The sequence below is a fragment of the Danio rerio genome, chromosome 7 (assembly GCF_049306965.1).
Source record: "Danio rerio strain Tuebingen ecotype United States chromosome 7, GRCz12tu, whole genome shotgun sequence".
NCBI classification, from domain to species: domain Eukaryota; kingdom Metazoa; phylum Chordata; class Actinopteri; order Cypriniformes; family Danionidae; genus Danio; species Danio rerio.
Window position 1 is genome coordinate 73,293,659 of NC_133182.1, and position 20,501 is coordinate 73,314,159.

Here is a 20,501-nt window from a genome sequence, read left to right on the forward strand (position 1 = left end):
CCTCCCCAGCTAGGACTTTGTAATATGTGCAGTAAGTGGTTTTGCATTGTCTTGTTGAAATATTGTCCCAACTTTTTAAAAAGGTTTTGCCAGAACCAAATTTGAAATATGTGTGGATTTTGAAAACAAACAAACAAACAAACAATAAAAATCATGAAAAACACATTAAATAATGTTTGTTGTATTGTCTGCAGTGAAATACGAGAGAAACTAAATTTACAAATCACTACTCTCTTTTTTTTATTTGCGTTTTCCATACTGTCCAACCTTTTCTGAATTGGGGTTGTATAATTACGCACATAATTCATTTAAAAATGTTAAGCCACTGGGTTTACTCACTCTTTTAAGTAAAGTCAACTATTTGGAATGTACGCTGTTGTATTAAAGCACAAGACAAGCCTATCTGAAATCATGCTGGATATCAGACACACAGACATGTGGAGTTCATGATCTTTCCACAAATCCACATGTACACATGAGCATGCACTCAGCATGCACTGTTCCTCAGGCACTCGGTGATCGATACAGATCAATACGGTGGATCTTGACCTTAGAGGGGGCTTTGTGAAGCGCTTTTGTTTAATAATGCCAGCGTTTAAAGCCCTGAATCAGTGCAGGACGAGTGTGAAATGGCTTTACCTTAGACTGCATGGCTAAGAGGCTCTCTCTGCAGACGTTCAGCTCTTCCCGGATCTGCTGTTTCTCCTGCTGGAGTTTCGCAGCTTCATGTTGAGCGCCGAGCAAATCCTGTCTGCTGCTGCTGACCTCTGCTTTCAGATGCTCCAGGAGACTCCTGTAGAGGAACACATGAGGCTTATTTCATTATTTAAGCACTACAGAACACTAACACTTTACAGTGTATCCGGAAATTATTCATAGCGCTTCAGTTTTTCCACATTTTTTAATGTTACAGCGTTATTCCAAAATGGATTAAATTAATTTATTTCCTAAAAATTCTACACACAATACCCCATACTGACAATGTAAAAAAATATTTTTTGAAATTGTTGTATTTACAGCCTTTGCTCAATACTTTGTTGATGCACCTTTGGCAGCAATTACAGCCTCAAGTCTTTTTGATTATGATGCCACACGCTTGGCACACCTGTCTTTTGGAATTTTTGCCCATTTATCTTTGCACTACCTCTCAAGCTCTATCAGGTTGGATGGGAAGCGACGGTGTACAGCCATTTTCAGTTCTCTCCAGAGATGTTCGATAGGATTTAGGTCTGGGCTCTGGCTGGGCCACTCATGGACATTCACTATACTGTAACAATCCTGTGTCCTGCTTTAAATAAGTACACTGACATACTAATCATGAGGTACTTCATCATCATTTATAGCTGTAGCTTAATTATTTGATTATAACATTTAAGGCTTATTATAAAACCTACACAATCCATATAGATATTTTTATGTCTACATAGCTGGATAAAAAAAATCCAGTTCTGCTAATTCCATTAAATATATAAATGTAAACTATAATGCATTGCCTTCTAATTGCAATCAAGTGTATTGTATATAAAGTGGACTCCAGCTGAATGCACACTCTGTTCTCTCTTTAAACTAATTCTCTGAAACTGGTACTATTCCTTGATTATTATTATCATTATTATTATTAACATTTTCAACCCAGGCTCCATGGAAATACGTTCGTTAGCCTACATTTATGTAAAATATTGCTGCAAATTTCAGATTTAAGAGCACTGTCTACATTTTTGCGAATCTGAAATACGTTACTTAGGGCACTTTTTGTATTTACTTGATATGTGCAAAGAACTGCATAAAAATAATCCTTTTTTTCATTGATATGTCCCTGCGAATATCTTTCTTACTTATTCCTGGCCTTTTCTACCTTGCGGTGTAGAGGCTGAACAAAGTTTCTGCCACCTTTTCCTGTCTGCAGCCACTGTTCTGGTGCAGTTTAGGTCTACTCCTATCTTTTGGAATGCTGGGTTAAGTGAGTCCATCTATTTCATTCGAGGCCTGCCTCTTGGATGTCCTTGGGTTCTTGCCTCAAGCATCTGCTTTGGAACCCTGTGGTTTTTCCTCCTCACGACATGACCGAACCACCTTATCTTATGCCTGTCAATTATTTCAGTCAGTGGTTTGACTTGTAGGTTTGTCCTGATGGTCTGGTTCCTTATCCGTTCTCTATGAGTTTTTTGCAATAACTTGTCTTAGGTCCATCGCCTGCAGTCTGTTCTTCCTGCTGCTAGTAAGTACCCAAGACTCACAACCATAGGTAAGACACATAGGTGGAGTTATAGCAGCTAGCTTTGTTCTGGTGGAGATTTCTTTCTTTCCCAGATGGGCTAAGTTTAAAGCTTGAAATAGTCTGCCAGATGCGGTGCCCTCGTGTTGAGATCCTTTTCAGGTTTCCCATCCTGACTTAACACTGTTCCAAGGTATTTCAACTCTTCCACTTGCTTCAAGACAATGTTGTCCAGCTTTATGGAGTGTTGGACCTTTGACTATAGACTCTGTTTTGGCTGGGTTAATGTTCAGACCTTATTTCTGCAGTTGTGCATTCAAGTTGGGTTGCAACCCCTCCTCAGTTCGCCATGAGTACCACATTATTAGCATATGCCAGAATTGTCAGCTGTACTGGGTTCATGCGCCAATTTCCTAAGTTGACTGGGTGCTAAGCTGGTTTGCATTCTTTTATGATATCGTTCAGTAGTATAATAAATAGGTAAGGGCTGATTATTTCCTCCTGCAAATATCATTATTGTAAAAAGAAACCAAAGTTGTTGGCATTGAGTGCCCTGTTGTGTTCATTTAACCTAGATATTGCCATCAGACAGTTTATGTATGTTTTACAGTTTCACAAAAATGTAGGCTGAAGCACAAATTTAAAAATTCCAGAAGATTTCTGGGAGACAAAACGGGAGATGGGCCTGAAATACGGGAGACTCCCAGGAAATGTGTTGGCAGGTATGTTCTAGGTGCAATACTTATTCAATGGTTAGTGCAGTGTTTCCCAACCCTGTTCCTGGAGGCACACCAACAGTACATATTTTGAAAGTCTCCCTTATCTCACCTGTTAACTTCAGTTCTAGGAGTCTCTTCTAAAGTTCTGATGAGTTGATTCAGGTGTGTTTGATTAGGGAGAGGTTAAAAATGTGTAGTGTTGGCATGCCTTTAGGAACAGGGTTGGGAAACACTTGGTTAGAGCTGGGTTTTTATTTTCATTAGGAAGTGTGTATGGGCATGAGAGAGTGTGACACTTCAGTACACTGCAAAACGTCTTCAACTCGACTAGTCAGTCAAACAGACCAGAACACATCTTAATTGGGGCATGCAGGAATGGTAAGCTTGAGAGAGGGGTTGGATTTAATTAGAGAAGGCAAGCGTGAATATTTAATGAAACTAATTACGAGAACCCAGCGACGATGAGCTCATGCATGGATCAACAAATCAGACCCATCGCAGTGTTACAAATCACTCTTGGAAAGGCAAAGGAAAAGCTTCCAGCAGCAGAAGCGAGAGGTGTTGACCAACCCAAACATCCTCAACCCTCCAGATTACACCCAAACAAGCCAATAGACAAGTCCACTCTCCTAAAAATGGTGTCTGGGCAGTGAAGCGAGCGTTTGACTAGGTGATGTGTGGCTTTTTCAGGTGGTGACGAGCGTTGGGAGATCCCATGAAAGCCCCACATGGCTCTCTTACCTCTTTCTCTGCCATTGGCGAAGTGGCCACAGGAACAGCTAATCGATGGCTTGCGAAATCCCCCAGCACGCCCTCGCCGGGAATGATCAATATCCCCAGCAATTAGAATCCCCTATCTGCATGGCTGCGGGGACCTCGGGGTAGATCTGTGGCCCGCAAACACCCAATTTAGTCCTCAACTTACCACTTAATTACTAAATCCTCTGTAATGCGTATTGGCAGATGGGAAGTTGCGCTGAGCAGCGGCGGATGGCTGACTGAACAAGAGACCTTTGGCTAGGTGCTAGTTAAGATGCGCTCGCTCGTCCTCTTCCAGCCAGTTAAACATCTAATTTCACACACGGATCCAGATCCTCTGTGATTCCTCCATTGAGCGGCACACCTCATAGGAGCGAGAGGTAAAAGGGTCATGAAGGCAAAAACACTCTCTGAACCGTTCAGAGAATTGCAGCTTTGTTTAAAAAAAGGCTTGGCTGTTTTGTGCACATGCTCAAGATTTGTAAGGGCTGTTGGTTCATTAGGAATCCAGTAGGAGTCCTAATCACATGCTGAATGCCTCACCTAAGGATTTGTAACTATAGTCATGTAAAGTAATTCAGTCAGGATCACTTCCGTCAAAAATAGGTATGGGTCTCATTTATCAAATCTTATCTTTAATTTGTATTCTCTTTTGGATTCATGTCAGGTGATTGGCTAGGCCATTCTACAGCTTGATTTTCTTTCAATGAAAGCATTTGAGAGTCTCCCTGGCTGTGTTTTGGATTATTGTCTTGCTGAAATGTCCGCTCTGGTTTCATCTTCATCATCCTGATAATGTAGATGTTGGACTGAAGCAGCTAATATTTATTTACAATGACAAAGGGCAGAGGTTTGAACTACTGAGAGATTTCAGCTGCTGTCTGGGCTTTCCATGTCTCTTCTACACCTCCCTTTCTTCATGTGTTCAACACTTTTTTTACTTCATTTGTAAACTAATTAGTTTTGTTTTCTTTGCATATATGGATTTCTTATTACTAAAATTCGGTGAACATTTCAAGTCAACAGCAACTTTGGAAATATGTTTTCTGAGACAAATGGTGACGTGTTCAATACTTATTTTCTCCGCTGTATATTAAGCATGCACTTAGTATTGGTGGGATGGTTCTGTTTTGGCCAAAACTCCATCTGCCCGTTCATGCAGGCATGGATGGACAGAGTGATTATTAATTACGATTGATTATGAGGTAATGTAAACTCAAGAGACACAAGTCTGATTAGCATGTAATTGGTTAATACTTCGAACTGATATCAGAAATGAGCTAGGAGGAGTTGGGGATGATGGGGAGAGTGTAGAATTGGCTGAAGTTGAACAGAGAGCGGATGTATAATTTAAATAGACATATGTCAGAACTGGGCGCCACGGTGGCGCAGTTGGTAGCATGATCGCCTCATAGCAAGGAAGTCACTGGTTTGAGTCTTGTCTGGGTCTTATTTTTTTGCTGGGCAAACAGCAGAGGATCAGAAACACACTTAAAATGGTAAAGCACGCGTCACGTTTTTACCGTGGTTTTGGATGCGATATGTGAAGAGCCACATGCAGATTTAACCTGAGAGATACAATACAAACACTGATACGTGATTACCAGCCGCGCGCTATGATTACAACTTATAACACACAATTAAACACATATTTTGCAAACTACACAAAACAAGACAACAATTTTAATTACACTTACATGTTATGATCCCGAGGAAGAAGAAACCGGTCCATATGAACTGTAAAAGTTACTGACAAAGTTAGTAAGTCCTTCAATAGCAAACAGCCGATGAATCCCGCATTGCAGCGTAAGTTTTTATACCAAAAATCTGAAAAATGACATTAACATTCACAGCACTAGGTTGGCTATACTGTGGTATTGTTGTAAAATTAACTTTAACCCTTTATTCCCCTCAGCCGAATCTCCATCTGTCAGGGATTGTCATCTTCGCATCATTATCAGTCCTGTGATCCCTCGCGCCTCCGCTAGTGTGTGAAGGGAAAGCGCGTGCATATTTTACCGGAAATGGAAGTACATATTTGATGATGTACCATATGTACTGGATGTACAGTCGATGCGATCAAACAAAAGATCCGAACCCAACTCGATTCGTTTATTCAACTCTGAGTCAAATATTTCACTAAAGAATCAATAGTTTTGCATGCTGCACTTTCAGATTTAAACCTCAGCTTGATGTTTTCATTCACCTAGAGTTGTGTTACACACTGCATGGAAGCTTATTTTTAAAACCCCCTAATATGGGCTCTTTAAAGCAGATTGAGGTGTTTTTATAACAGAAATACATTAATTCATTTTCTTTTCGGCGAAGTCCCTTTATTAATCTAGGGTTGCCACAGCGGAATGAACCGCCAACTTATCCAGCATATGTTTTACGCAGCGGATGTCCTTCCAGCTGCAACCCATCACTAGGAAACATCCATACACACTTAATCATACATCACACACTACGACCACCTATACGCATGTGTTTGGCCTGTTGGGGAAACCAAGCACCCGGAGGAAACACACACAAACACAGGGAGAAAATGCAAACTCCACACAGAAATACCAAATGACCCAACTGAGGCTCGAACCAGTGACCTTCTTGCTGCGAGTCAATCATGCTACCCACTGCGCCCCTGTGACACCACAGAAATACAATATTTAAATAAACTCAAGTCACTGACTTCCGGCTGACAAATGCATGTTCTTGACAACTTCTTGGCTGACCTGTAACTCGGCGTATGACGCATGATGAGGAGGATGACGATGTACTCTAGTTAAAACAAATATGTCTGCGCAAAAAAAAAAAAAAAAAAATTATTGACTTATCAACTTTCAATTAATTACTGGCGTTTAGTTATCCTCATACATCTGACAGAAGTCGTCTGACAGACGCAGAGGATGGATTGAGAGTGAGTAAATTAAAGGGTAATTTTCATTGGGTGAACTATTCTTTTAATACGTTTTTCTCTAATTAAATACAATTCTATATAATACATTTCGATTATATATATTCATGGACATTCATAATTCATTATACATTTCATGTTAATATATAATTGACCAGTTTTAATATCACACTCGTTGAAATGCATCACATGCTCAAGTTATTTATTTGATATGTCCTAGGTAGTGAACACAAGTCATTAAGAATGGAATTTTTAAAGGGAGATGGCTGCTGTACTCGATTACCATGTTGTAATAGGGAATCAAAAAAAATGTGGTAAGAAATATTTCATTTATTTAAAATCTCCATAAATATATATATTTTTCTGTGATCAGCAACTGTCATCCACAAAGCACACTGAAATATTCCAAAAACATACCTGCCTTAAACTCAGAAAGTAGGGCTCAGAGAAAATCCAGAGTTCTCTACTGGTAATACTGGCATTGTGGTGGCGTTCATGTGCGCTCATCTGGTAAATACGATCATTCAGACATGACTCGAAGGCAGTATAAAGCGTAGAATTTTGGATTAATCGGCTCATAGCTTCACTAGCAGTCTTAATATGAGTGTGATATGAAAGTGTCATCCTGAGGAAGTGAGTCTGGAAAGCTGTCTGTCCAACTTATCACTCAAGCCGCATTCAAGCACACTGGAAAACAGACAGCAGTCAATATGCAAGTCTGAAATCAGCTGCCATCTTTGCTTTAATTACATAATATACTGTAACGCTGGGCTTGGGTGGTAATACGGTAATATGGTATACTGCGGGATCTAAAAATAGCAACAGTGTCAGTTTCAATAACGTTATACCATCATAAAAAACAATGCACTTAAATAGCAGACAAGTATTAAATAATAAATATTATTTATTTAATGCCTATAAATGTGTATGTGTGATTGTCATCACCGGACAATGTGGAGGAGAAAGAGAGAGAGGTGAGGTAAGATGGCGAGTCGTGCACCAAGTGACCTGCAGTTAGGCAGTATTTCTGGTTTTGACCGAACGAGAAGGGAGACGTGGTAAATACGAACTAGAGGTCTGCATTCCCGCTGCTGTACCGCCGTAGCTGCGGTACCGGACCAGATTTCTTGCGGTGCGGGAATAAATTTCTGAATAAAACACTTGAGCGGTCGGTCTAACAATATCACTCCCGAGCGAGCGAGCATGCGCGCATCCGCGTGGATGCTGTTTATGTGTGTGTGGGAATGAGAGAGGGAGAGCATGGTGCTGTCTCTCTCTCTTTCTCTCTCTGTGTGCGTGTGTGCATGTGTGGGTGCTTGTGTGTGTGAAAGAGAGAGAGCGTCCCCACAGATCTCTAATACGAACAAGATAAACAGATGACCGCAAACCTAAGGTTGCATTTACGATATTCACTTTCTGAATGGTTTAGGCACAAGCCAAGTTTCGTCATAATTTTTTTTTAGTATGCACGGTAATACCGGACACCGATATAAAATAGGGAGAAGTTTTGATGGTATTAAAATTTGGATACCGACCAAGCCTATGTAACGCTTTTATTTTAATGTTCTTAGAACGTTTTAAAGCCTGAAAGTATTTTTTTTTTGTTATAATAAGACCATTCAAAATGATTTCATAACATTTAGGTCTGCATCATTTAAGGTATTTTAACATTTTAGAGCTTTATTTAAAACATTCATTCATTCAATAATTTTCTTTTCTGGTCCATATGAACTGTAAAAGTTACTGACAAAGTCCCTGTCAAAGCCTGACAAATTCCTATAGTCTCTGCTGCTCCTTCAATAGCAAACAGCCGATGAATCCCGCATTGCAGCGTAAGTTTTTATACCAAAAATCTGAAAAATGACATTAACATTCACAGCACTAGGTTGGCTATACTGTGGTATTGTTGTAAAATTAACTTTAACCCTTTAGTCCCCTAAGCCGAATCTCCATCTGTCAGTGATTGTCATCCTTGCATCATTATCAGTCCCGTGATCCCTCGCGCCTACGCTAGTGTGTGAAGGGAAAGCGCGTGCACATTTTACCGGAAATGGAACTACATATTTGGTGATGTACCACCCGGATGTACAGTCGATGCGATCAAACAAAAGATCCGAAGCCAACTCGATTCATTTATTCAACTCTGAGTCAAATATTTTACTAAAGAATCAATAGTTTTGCATGCTGCACTTTCAGATTTAAATCTCAGCTGGATGTTTTCATTTACCTAGAGTTGTGTTACACACTGCATGGAAGCTTATTTTTTAAAACCCCCTAATACGGGCTCTTTAAAGCAGATTGAGGTGTTTTTATAACAGAAATACATTAATTCATTTTCTTTTTGGCGTAGTCCCTTTATTAATCTAGGGTCGACACAGCAGAATGAACCGCCAACTTATCCAGCATATGTTTTACGCAGTGGATGCCCTTTTAGCTACAATCCATCACCAAGAAACATCCATTCACACTCATACACTACAAACAATTCAGCTTACCCAATTCACCTGTACCACATGTTTTTGGCCTTGTGGGGGAAACCGGAGCACCCGGAGGAAACCCACACCAACATGGGGAGAACATGCAAACTCCACACAGAAATGCCAACTGACCCAGCTGAAGCTCGAACTAGCAAACTTCTTGCTGTGAGGTGATTGAGCAACTCACAGCGCCACCGTGACGCCCCACGTGAAAATAAATTTGATTAATTTAGGCAAAAGTGGAAAACTGCAAGCTTTGGATGTTTATATCTCATCGTCCCTGTTACCCTGTCCATGTTTTGGCGCTTAAAGATATCCTTAAGACTAACATATTCATACTAACATCTAAAAAAACGTCCTATCAACTTTACGAGAATGTTCCCATAATATTATTTCAGTAATGTTATACGCAAACATTTATAAAACGTTATGAAATGTTGTAAGAATATTTTGGTAGCTGGGCAGCTTGCCTCCTGGTTGTGAGTTTACCGTGAGTCCTGCAGCTCCAGCTGGGTGTTTTCCAGACTGTCTGTGGTTCTCTTGAGCTCAGCCTGGAGTTTTCTGTGGGCTTTTTCAGCCTCCAGCAGCTCTGCCACCCGCTCTGAGAGCTGATCCTGAGTCAGACGCTGACCTCCCTCCAATAGCTGCAGCTTCTCCTGCTGCCGCATCAGCTCCTGGCCTGAAACACACAGACCATCCCTGAACAATACACTTCCAGAAAGTTCTGAATGGGAAAACTCATGCATTTTAGTTTTTTTTTGCTGAATATAAAAGAAATAAAATTGACGGCAACATTTAGAATTTCATGTTTTTCTTTTTTTGTTATTGATGATAAAGCCTATATTAAAAAAACACACTAATCCCATTGCATGGTTTACTATGGCTACATCTGCCCCTGTTCATCTGGGATGAGGATGTAGTTTTTAATGAGCATCATTCCCACAGTAGAGTGTGTATCTGATGGCTTGAGGCTCTGAATTGATGGGCTGTTTCATTTCAGACGGGACACTCAGACTGCAGGAGAACACAAACAGGTGCACGCACGTGCTCCATCACACAGATTTAAATTGCTTTTCTTTCGCAAAATCACGAGGAAAAAATCACAGCTGTGCTAAAATGACCCAGTGGACGAGCATGCATTTTCATGGTTTGTTCTTGTGGGGCAAAAAAACCCATAAGAGCTTCTTGTCACCATGTTTGTTGCTCTTCACATGTGCATATTTATCAGTATTTATATGTAGAAGCAAAAATGTCTCAATTAAATCTGTTAATCTTACAGTGCAATTATGCCAACCAGATTTAACCAAGTAGGACATGTTCCTGGAATAACATCTGTTGATTCTGTAACTTAATTCCAATCAGAATTAAGAAATATGTTTACAGTTTATGTTAAGTTTAGGTTATCTGTTAAGGTATTATGCTATCTATCTATCTATCTATCTATCTATCTATCTATCTATCTATCTATCTATCTATCTATCTATCTATCTATCTATCTATCTATCTATCCATCCATCCATCCATCCATCCATCCATCCATCCATCCATCCATCCATCCATCCATCCATCCATCCATCCATCCATCCATCCATCCATCCATCCATCCATCCATCCATCCATCCATCCATCCATCCATATATATATATTGGATAATTATTTATCGTATTGGATATTTGCAGTTTATCTCAGTTGCTGTGGTGCATTTCTCACAACACTATTTACATTTGCACAACAGGTCATGTATTTCTCAAAACAATTAGTCATTTGTGCACATCCTAGTAGCAGTTACTCATTCCTTCCAACAAATTGCAAATGCTTTTGGACAAGCATCAATTGCTTTCATACAACTCTCTGCTATTTATAACATTATCATTTACTTATGTCATGTCAGTCAAAATTAACTAAACTTGTAAATGCTGAATAGTCATTGCATATAAAACTAACAGTCCTCATTTCATTACTTGAGTCATTACATACACAAATGATGAACTAGTTGTCAAAATCTTTATTTTCCTGAAAATGTCTTAAAAATGTAACAATTTCATGAATGATTTACAGATCTGTGTATGTTGTAGGTTCAGTTCTAATATGTTCTGCAATATTGTTTACAGTTGTGCAAGTTTATGTTTGTTGTAAATAAGGATGTATTTATTCTTTTGCACAATGCTGTGAATAAATTAGAATTGTAAAGAGCAAATGCAGTAAAAATGTGAAACATTCATATTCAGTGTCTTGTACTCAGATACCTCACTAAATGCAGTGATGTCTAACTTTACTGTAGTTTTCAAATGGCTGTGCAAATAGTATATAGTGCTGTCTTGAGCATTTTCAGGAAGTGTCACCAAAATCTGACTTTACTGTATTGAAAAAATGTCCAGAGTAAACTGTCATAATGAAAACATGACAAAACCATTTGACTATCTTGTTCATAAACAATGGTGTCAGGACTTTTCATTTTGATAATACTGACACTTTGATTGACATGAATACTTGCTTTTAAGGAATGAACTATCCATTTTAAGCATGGGACGCGCTTTTGCAGGTTATCAACTAGGTTTTGCAGTTTGTACTGTTTAGAGAACTGTTTAGAGAAATGCATTAACTGTTGTGCAGAAATGCAGTAGTGTTGTGAGAAACGCACCAAAGGGACTGAGAAAAACTGTATGTTTGTTGTAAATAAGGATGTATTTATTCTTTTGCACAATTCTGTGAAAAAATTAGAATTGCGAAGAGCAAATGCAGTAGAAATGTGAAACATTCATATTCAGTGTCTTGTACTCAGATAGCTCACTAAATGCAGTGATGTCTAACTTTGCTGTAGTTTTCAAATAGTTGTGCAAATACAGTAGTATAAAGTGCTGTCTTGAGCATTTTCAGGAAGTGTCACCAACATCTGACTTTCTTGCATTAAAAAAATGTCCAGAGTAATTGATGATACTGACACTTTGATTGACATGAATACTTGCTTTTAAGGAATGAACTATCGAATTTTAAGCATGTGACGCACTTTTGGAGGTTATCAACTAGGTTTTGCAATTTGTACTAACTGTTTAGAGAAATGCATTAACTGTTGTGCAGAAATGCAATAGTGTTGTGAGAAACGCACCAAAGGGACTGAGAAAAACTGTATGTTTGTTGTAAATAAGGATGTATTTATTCTTTTGCACAATTCTGTGAAAAAATTCGAATTGCGAAGAGCAAATGCAGTAGAAATGTGAAACATTCATATTCAGTGTCTTGTACTCAGATAGCTCACTAAATACAGTGATGTCCAACTTTGCTGTAGTTTTCAAATAGTTGTGCAAATACAGTAGTATAAAGAGCTGTCTTGAGCATTTTCAGGAAGTGTCACCAATATCTGACTTTTTTGCATTGAAATAATGTCCAGAGTAAACTGTCATAATGAAAACATGACAAAGCCATTTGACTATCTTGTTCATAAAAAATGGTGTCAGGACTTTTCATTTTGATAATACTGACACTTTGATTGACATGAATACTTGCTTGTAAGGAATGAACTATTCATTTTAAGCATGTGATGCACTTTTGCAGGTTATCAGCTAGGTTTTGCAATTTGTACTAATTGTTTTGAGAAATGCACTAATTGTTTTGAGAAATGCACTAGTGTTGTGAGAAAAGCACCAAAGCGACTGAGAAAAACTGTATTTGGGGTTATATAGTGTTATAATCAATCAACTTAAATTAGTAAAAACTACTAAGTCAACCTAATTCCTTCATGTTGTGCCAGTATACAAATCGATTGTGTGGAAGCCAGCATTTGTTTGCCAGTGTGTGTTACCGGTGTCTCTGCAGGTGGTGTTGGCCTCTTTCAGTTGTTCTCTGAGCTGAAGCAGTTGTGTTTTGAGGGAGGCGCACTCTTTCTCCTTCTGCCTTTTCTCTTTCTTGGCTCTCTGCAGATCAGCTTCCAGCCCTCGAGCAGCCGCCGCCTGCCTCTCAGCCTCCGCCGCCCTGCCTCGGATCTTGTCCCGAGCCTGCAGAAGATCAGCCTCGGACTGTCTCAGTAGGGCGTCTCTCTTTTGGATAGCCTGAGAGAGAATGTCTATAAGAGTCAGCCACAGGCAAAGCCTTTTTGATCTGCGCTGTGTCTGTTTATGTGTGTGTGTACTTGTTTACCTGGTCGCACTGCCTTTGAGCAGCCTGCAGTTCTCCTTCCAGATTGGCAACCTTCTGCTCCAGAGAATCAACTTGTGCTTGTCTGTGGACTTCATCTGCTGCGTCTGCCTGGAGCTTCCTCAGCTGCTCCTGCAGTCGCTGCATCTCTTCTACACACACACACACACACACACACACACACACACACACACACACACACACACACACACACACACACACATACATGCTTGCTATCAGTGTGAGAGTCCAGTAACAATCACAACCAGCTTTAGTCGTCAAGAAATTGTTTTTTGATTTACAGGAAATGAGTACACCCCTGTTTGAAAATTATACTTTCATTCATTTCTCTATGAATATAGACATTGGTGCATTTAAAGGGAACCTATTATGCAAAATTAATTTCATAAGGAATTAAAACACAATTTTGTGGCAACAGTCTGTGAATATAACCAGCCTCTGATGACAGAAGAATATAAATAGTATTTTTTATAATCACACTTCATAAAAACAGTCTGCAGAAACACTTTGAGTGACATTCTCCCTTAGTAGATGGCAAAGCCCCACCCATTAGTGATGATCTCACCCTCATTTGCATAATGCTGCGTTCACACCAGACGCGTCAAGCGCGAGTGATTTACATGTTAAGTCAATGCAAACGCGCGAATAGACATCCTGCGCGAATGGCGCGGGGCTAATTGTGTGTTTTGCGCGTTTGACGCGCTTAACAAGCGTTTCGCGCAAATCTCTCAAATTCGAAAATCTGAACTTCAGCGTACATTCGCGCCGCGTTAACCAATCAGAAGCTTGCTCTTGTGGGGGCGTGATTGTGACGTAGAACCTGTTGTCGGTGTTCCGAGGGAAATCCTCCAGCCTTCACTGACAACAGTTCATCAAACTCAGCTTGGCTCAGTCAGAAGCACCGCTGAAAGCCTCCGTCATCCAGGTTAAGTTTCTGGAGGAGTTTATGAGCTCACAGAGCTGGATGCACCTCTGAAAGGATGTAGTGGACTCAGACACAACCCTAAACGTATCGACGCTGTTTATCAGTCTTCATAAAGCACATAAACACTGTTATTTTCTTCATAAAATCCATGTTAGCCATTTAGCTATAAAGCTAGAGTCTTCGGGCAGACAGAAGCCCTGCCCATCACGCGAATCCGCGTCTGCTCTGAAGTGAATTTGACACGCGAATGAAGCGGGGTTTGATGCGCGAATGAAGCGAGTAAACTCAAATGTTCATGAATAGTGCGATTTATCCGCGCGTTTCGCGTCTGGTGTGAACACAGCATTAGAAGTAAGTCTTGTTTTTGAATCTGCTGCTGTGCTGACACATTGGTATTTGTAGTTCCACCCTGTTTTAAAAAGAGGGCTGGAATCACAATCTCACTTAAAGGTGCAGTAGGTGATTGACTTCAGAAGCATTTTTTGTTGTGCTGGTTGAAAGTCTCTTCACAGTCTAATAGTAATGATTACAGTAACTGATCTAAATGTATTTATATGTATTTTTATATTTTGGGTAAGGCATAAAACTAAAAAATGTTCATCCAATTAAATAGAGTCGGACCGACACCTCTCATAATTCCGATAAGTAGCCCAGCCTGTCTGTCAGCAAATGCAGATTTGAACAACTACGCAGCCTTTTGTATGCAGCTTCGACGACTGCCGCACGTTCACGAGAGAGGGCACGCGTGCGCGACCGGTAAAAACATGCTGAATCAAAACATTTTAAAAACCTGAATCAATATTGGAGTTACCTTTGCACGCTGGAGAAAGGATGACACAATGGCTAAAGGATGTCTCTTAGACAGGTAATGTTCTGTTTTAGCTTCACGCAGAGCTGATGTAACGTTAGATGTTGTTGCTACAAATGGGTTATATCTTCACAGAAGTGTTGTTCAGCCACTAAAATCTTCCAATGAAAGACATAAGACTATTTTCAGTTTCATAAGGGACCTTTTACAGCATCGATAATGTAGATTTTAATTAGTTTAACAACAAAACACAAGTAAATACCGCTATTCTGCCTAGTCTCTCCCTATATTGTTTACTATGCAACTCTAATATTCACTCTGAAATCGCATGTCAGTTTGGCTTGCACGCCGCCGGACAAGCACTAGTCGCTTTTAACACATGAGAGAGGGTTCTTTTGCTGTGCTCGTGTTCTAGGAGGCTATAGACGGCAGGGGAGGGACTGTGATTCAAAGATTTATGCTAACCTTTAAATTTAAAGTGACAGTCACCAAAAATTGCACAATTAGGATCAAAGTCTTAAAGGGGCAGTTTCAAAGAGTTATAAAGTGAAGTTTTTAAACTCATTTCGAGAGGAGCACGTGATATAATTGACTGCAGCTGGCCACCTATCTACACTCATTAGTTAGCCAATCAGATCTATCCTAACCCACTATAAGTAGCCTAGCTAGATATTACTCCCTTATCTTCGTTTTCCGTAGAAACCCCCCATCCACCCCCTTTCTCCTCCTTTCTTCCTTTAAAAAGGGGAGCTCTCGAGAACCACCTGATCTCGTACTCCCCTCACATGCTCTATGGACCTGGCGGGAGCCCTGGGCTCAACTATCTCCGAGCTCAGGGTTCTCTCCCGGGACAGCATGCCAAACCTGCTAACAGTTGTCAAGCAATATCTAAGTGTGAACTCTTGAAACATTATTTTGAGATGAAACACTATAGGGACATTAGTTGCCTATGGGAAAAATGACTAGGAATAATAAACGGCAAAAAAAGTCAAAATAGTCAAACTAAAATCCATCTATTTATGTGTGTTTGGATCTGATTGGTATGTCATGTCACAGCTAGTGCAGGACCCGCTGTGGTCAATCATAAGCATGTGATCCTCTCGAAACTTCACGTCATTTGTACAGAAATGATTCACTATTTCCCTAGAGAGTGCACTAATTGATTGGCGAGCACCATGGCTGATTGGATAGTGAGAAGGGGGGTGGGGGGGTGTTGGGCCTTGCAAAGTGTCAATTATAAAAGTAAGCCGTAAGTTCACTCACCCGCCGGACTGCAATCTTTATGTCGTGCCATCTCCAGCTGGCAGACCCGCAACTCCTGGGCACTGTGACCACAACGCTCCAGCGACTGGAACAGTGCCTAAGGACAAACACACACACCTCCACTAACATGCAAAGTCGTCACACAGCTGTCAAACTTCTGTGACTGTGCCTTGGGGGAGTCGTGTTGATGCCTGGGGCGCTGGAGGGGGTGACCTAAGGCAGATAAGAATTCCCCCACTTCCCCGAACTGTCTCCATCCCTAAGGCTATCGCTGTATCCGCTCGCCTCTTCAGCTCCATTCCGCTCCCATCTGGCCTTCATTTAGCATCTCTGCTGTGGCCCGTACATATATACGCCTGCTGAGGAAACATCCGCGGTTTTTGTCCATGACAGCTGTCGCCTCCAATCCTGAAGCCTGCACCTTTGACGTGCTAACCATTCAATTACATCTCTGGGATGCGGTGTGTGTGTGTGTGGGTGCCATCTCTTAATTACCCTGGCTACCAGGTTGCACATCACGCCTTTTGACAGGTGAAACAGCATCTCCGGGATGGTGAGGGTAACATGCACTCATGTCTGCAGTATGCAAACGAGTCAGGTTTTAGCGAGATCTGATTTCGCAATTGCTACATTTTCGCAAAATATTAAGTGTGTAGTGATGTCATGGTACAGGAGGATGGTCAAGTTACTATCATGTAGAGTTTTGATTTAATTTTGATTAAAAGTTGACCTGGATGTAGCGTTCTGCTAACTCTTAGGACCTTGAGCTTGTTCTGGTGTGTTTGATTAGGGTTGGGGTGAACTCTGCAGATGTGTTACAGAAAGGTCCTAACTTTAAAATGTTACCCAACCTGTTCGATTACCATGTTATCTAATTACAGATAGGAAGGTGCTATTACCAAAACATTCTACTGTAACTCAATCATTTGAAAGCTGAGGGGAAAAAAGCTAACAATTGCTCTGTCCAACATTGGTATTACAATTATTGATGACTGAAATGGCGTGGCACAGTGGCTCAGTTGTTAGCACTGCTGCCTCACAGCAAGAAAGTCACTGGTTCAAGTCCTAGCTGGGCCAGTTGGCATTTCTGTGTGGAGTTTGCATGTTCTCTCCGTGTTTGCGCGGGTTTCCTCCGAGTGCTCCGGTTTCCCTCACAGTCCAAAGACATGCGGTGAGAAAGATTAAAAATATACTGGAATAATTGGTGTTTCATTCCACTGTGGCGACCCCTGACAAATAAGGGACTAAGATGAAGGAAAATGAATGAATGAATGAGAAATGAAGATATTTAATGGTAGAATAGACTTTTGGAGGACCCTGAATAATTTGTGTTACTTTCCATGACCAAACCCTATGAAGTCCAATTACAGACTACCGCCCAACATAAAGTTTCACAAATTAATTTCGAGAGGAGCATGTGATATGATTGACCGCAGCATGTCTCTCATCTACGATTAATAGTTAGCCAATCAGATTAATCCAAACTTACTATAAGTAGCCCAGCTAAAAAATAATCCCTTATCTTCGGTTTCCGAAGAAACCCCCCATCCACCCCATCTCCCGCTTTCTTTCTTTACCATGGGGGAGCTCTCGAGAACTACCTGATCTCGTACTCCCCCTTCATTCTAAATCGATCAGGCGGGAGCCCAGGGTTCTCTCCCAGGACAGCATGCCAAACCTGCTACCATTGCTTAAACAATATCTAAGTGTGAACTCTTGAAATGATATTACAGGAACAACAGCCTGCATTACAAAGCCCAACAAAGGGCCACAGGGTATTACCGGGTACGTACACATGTATAGGTACATTACATATTTTTTTCATCCATTTTGTTTAAGCTAACTCATTAGCATCTTATGAAGTGTTGGTTGCTTGATAGAGTGGTTGCTTGGAAGAGGAACACCTCTTCCAACAGCAACCTAGCTTTCTCATGTGGTCTCCCATCCAGGTACTGACCACACTCAGCCCTGCTTAGCTTCAGTGAGTAAGCAGTCTTGAGCTGCAGGGTGATATGGCTGTGGCCGACTTGACGACAAAATGTAAGATTTAATAACAAGAGATAAGACGCAACCCTGTAAGATAGGATAAGAATCCCAAATCAAGTTTAAGATTCTCTTCTGCAATATTTATTCATTCATTTTTCTTCAGCCTAGTCTCTATTTCAGAGGTCACTACAGCAGAATGAACCGCCTTTTCTCTAAAATTAATTGAACGCATCATAACTTAAGATAAGACCTAAGATAAGAGACTTTCTGTAATATGCCCCCAGGCTCTTCAGGGCCGTAGTTGACCACCCATGCCATATAGGAAGTTTTGAGTTCCTCAAATTCATCTAATCTTTGTTCCAATTGCGCTTTTACAATGTAGATTGTGTCAAAGCTGCTAAATTGAACTGCTTCAGTCCAGTTTTTAAAGTTGGTGTTCAGTGTAGATCAGCGTAAGAGAGTGGAGGAACTATGGCCTAATAGGCTAATCGGATGCTAGTATAAAACTGGTTCCCTCGATAAAATCCATATAGGATTATCCCATAGGCTTTTCGAAGATTGCAAATAAGCTCTGTGTTTAAACACTGTTCATTACACTTACACATTTTGTCCAGCCGGATAACCCTCCCACGAAAATACATCTTTTAGCACTTTTGGATCCTAAATGCAAACCCAAGAATTGAAAGGCTAACATTAGGCTATAGGCGGACTACAGTGCCTTCAGGGCGCTCGCCTGTGACGTCAGCACCACGCTGCTACAGACAACTTTTCAGGCTTATTTTTTAAAAATATGGTCTATGACTAAGATGTGATCTCTCTGTTTATTTATATTATAATCCAGGCTATATGTTATAAACAAATAAATACGCAAAAAACTAATAGACCTATGTGCCTTTTTATGCAGGAAATGCATGTTTATTTTGCTTTACGGTTGTGGTAAAAGTTTTAAAACTGTATGTATAAATGTGCCTTCAAAGTATCGCTCGCGTGCATACGGCCTGCTTTCCTTAGTAACAGACGACAGAAATGAGGCATGAGCAGCAAGTCTACATGCCTCCAAGTTCCATCATAGACACAGAACAATACTCAATATTATATATTCAATACTCTTTTGTGTCACGAAGTACAGCAAAAAGCAGCCAGTGCAGTCACGTATGTTATACATTTTATGAAGGAGTGTAAATATTGCAGTTCAATATAGACAGTCAAATAAGTTCAGATGAAGAAAAAAAATCAATTGATCACTTTAAAATGACAGTTAATATGTCTGTATTTTTACTCATTTATTCACACGTTTCCATTACTGAGAGCAGGAAAGAGTCAGGCTGCTCTGGTAAGCAGTATCTCCATGATATTGTTAATTAAAATAAATAATCAACATATTAATCTGTCTTGACAGTCTTTACAAGTGAAGGAATTGTTTACAAGAATTTCCAATTAGAAAAATACTACAAACTATAAAATAATATTCATGAAAATACTTAAAGAATAGACAGATCTTAATGTCCAACACAAGCAAGGTGTGTTTTAAGACCAGAACAGCTTGAAGACGTATAATGTCTCCGACACCGCCTGTGGTCCCATTTAGCAACTTGATAGCAACCAGCTTTTTAAAGAAGGGCAACCAATTTTAAAAAATCAAGTGTGTGATGTAACTGAGGTCGTAGAATAAAACATAAAACTATCTTGAGTTCGTGTTTGCCACAAACCTTAAGCGATTTAAACAAAATCCCACTGAAAAAAACCCATTGACTTTGAGACGAGGGAACCGTAACTGCTAAATCGCTAACTCGCTTCCGTGCTTTTGGATACAAATTGACGTCATAGTTCCTCCACTCTATATTCAAATAAGCTTTCAATGAACATGTTTGTTAATATTTGTTAGTATGAAGAACATACTAAAACATCTTGAGGATTGAAAAGCTTTCATGAATGTTTGATTCCCTGCTGAAAAATCCAGCTTAAACCAGCCTAGGCTGGTTGACTGGTTTTAGCTGGTCGACCAGCCTGGTTTTAGAGGGGTTTTGTTCATTTCCAGTCTGGTTTCCAGCCATTTCCAGCCTGGTCTTAGCTGGACAGGCTGGAAAATGACCAGCCAAATCCAGCTAAAACCAGCTTGACCAGCCTGGTTAAAGCTTGATATAGCTGGTTTTGGCTGGACTCCCAGCTTGGCTAGGCTGGTCAAGCTGGTATTAGATGGTCATCTCCCAGCTTAACCAGCTAAGACCAGGCTGGAAATGGCTGGAAACCAGCCTGGAAGTGGCCAAAACCCCTCTAAAACCAGGC

At 40.3% G+C, this 20,501-nt stretch overlaps 1 protein-coding gene across 29 annotated transcripts in view; it reads right to left on the bottom strand.

Annotated features, from left to right (window-relative positions):
* Nucleotides 1-20,501, bottom strand: part of pmfbp1 (polyamine modulated factor 1 binding protein 1) — a 327,880-nt gene that overhangs the window by 34,249 nt on the left and 273,130 nt on the right. For all 29 annotated transcript variants that reach the window (XR_012382835.1, XR_012382833.1, XR_012382832.1 and 26 more), the window contains 5 exons: nt 16,230-16,326; nt 13,216-13,364; nt 12,881-13,127; nt 9,571-9,760; nt 640-793 (listed from right to left, as the gene is read on the bottom strand). Coding sequence is in view for 25 of the 29 variants with exons in the window: in XM_073907540.1 (XP_073763641.1) it covers nt 640-793; nt 9,571-9,760; nt 12,881-13,127; nt 13,216-13,364; nt 16,230-16,326 (837 nt within the window). In the remaining 4 variants the exon portion in view is untranslated. The remainder of the gene's footprint in view (nt 1-639; nt 794-9,570; nt 9,761-12,880; nt 13,128-13,215; nt 13,365-16,229; nt 16,327-20,501) is intronic.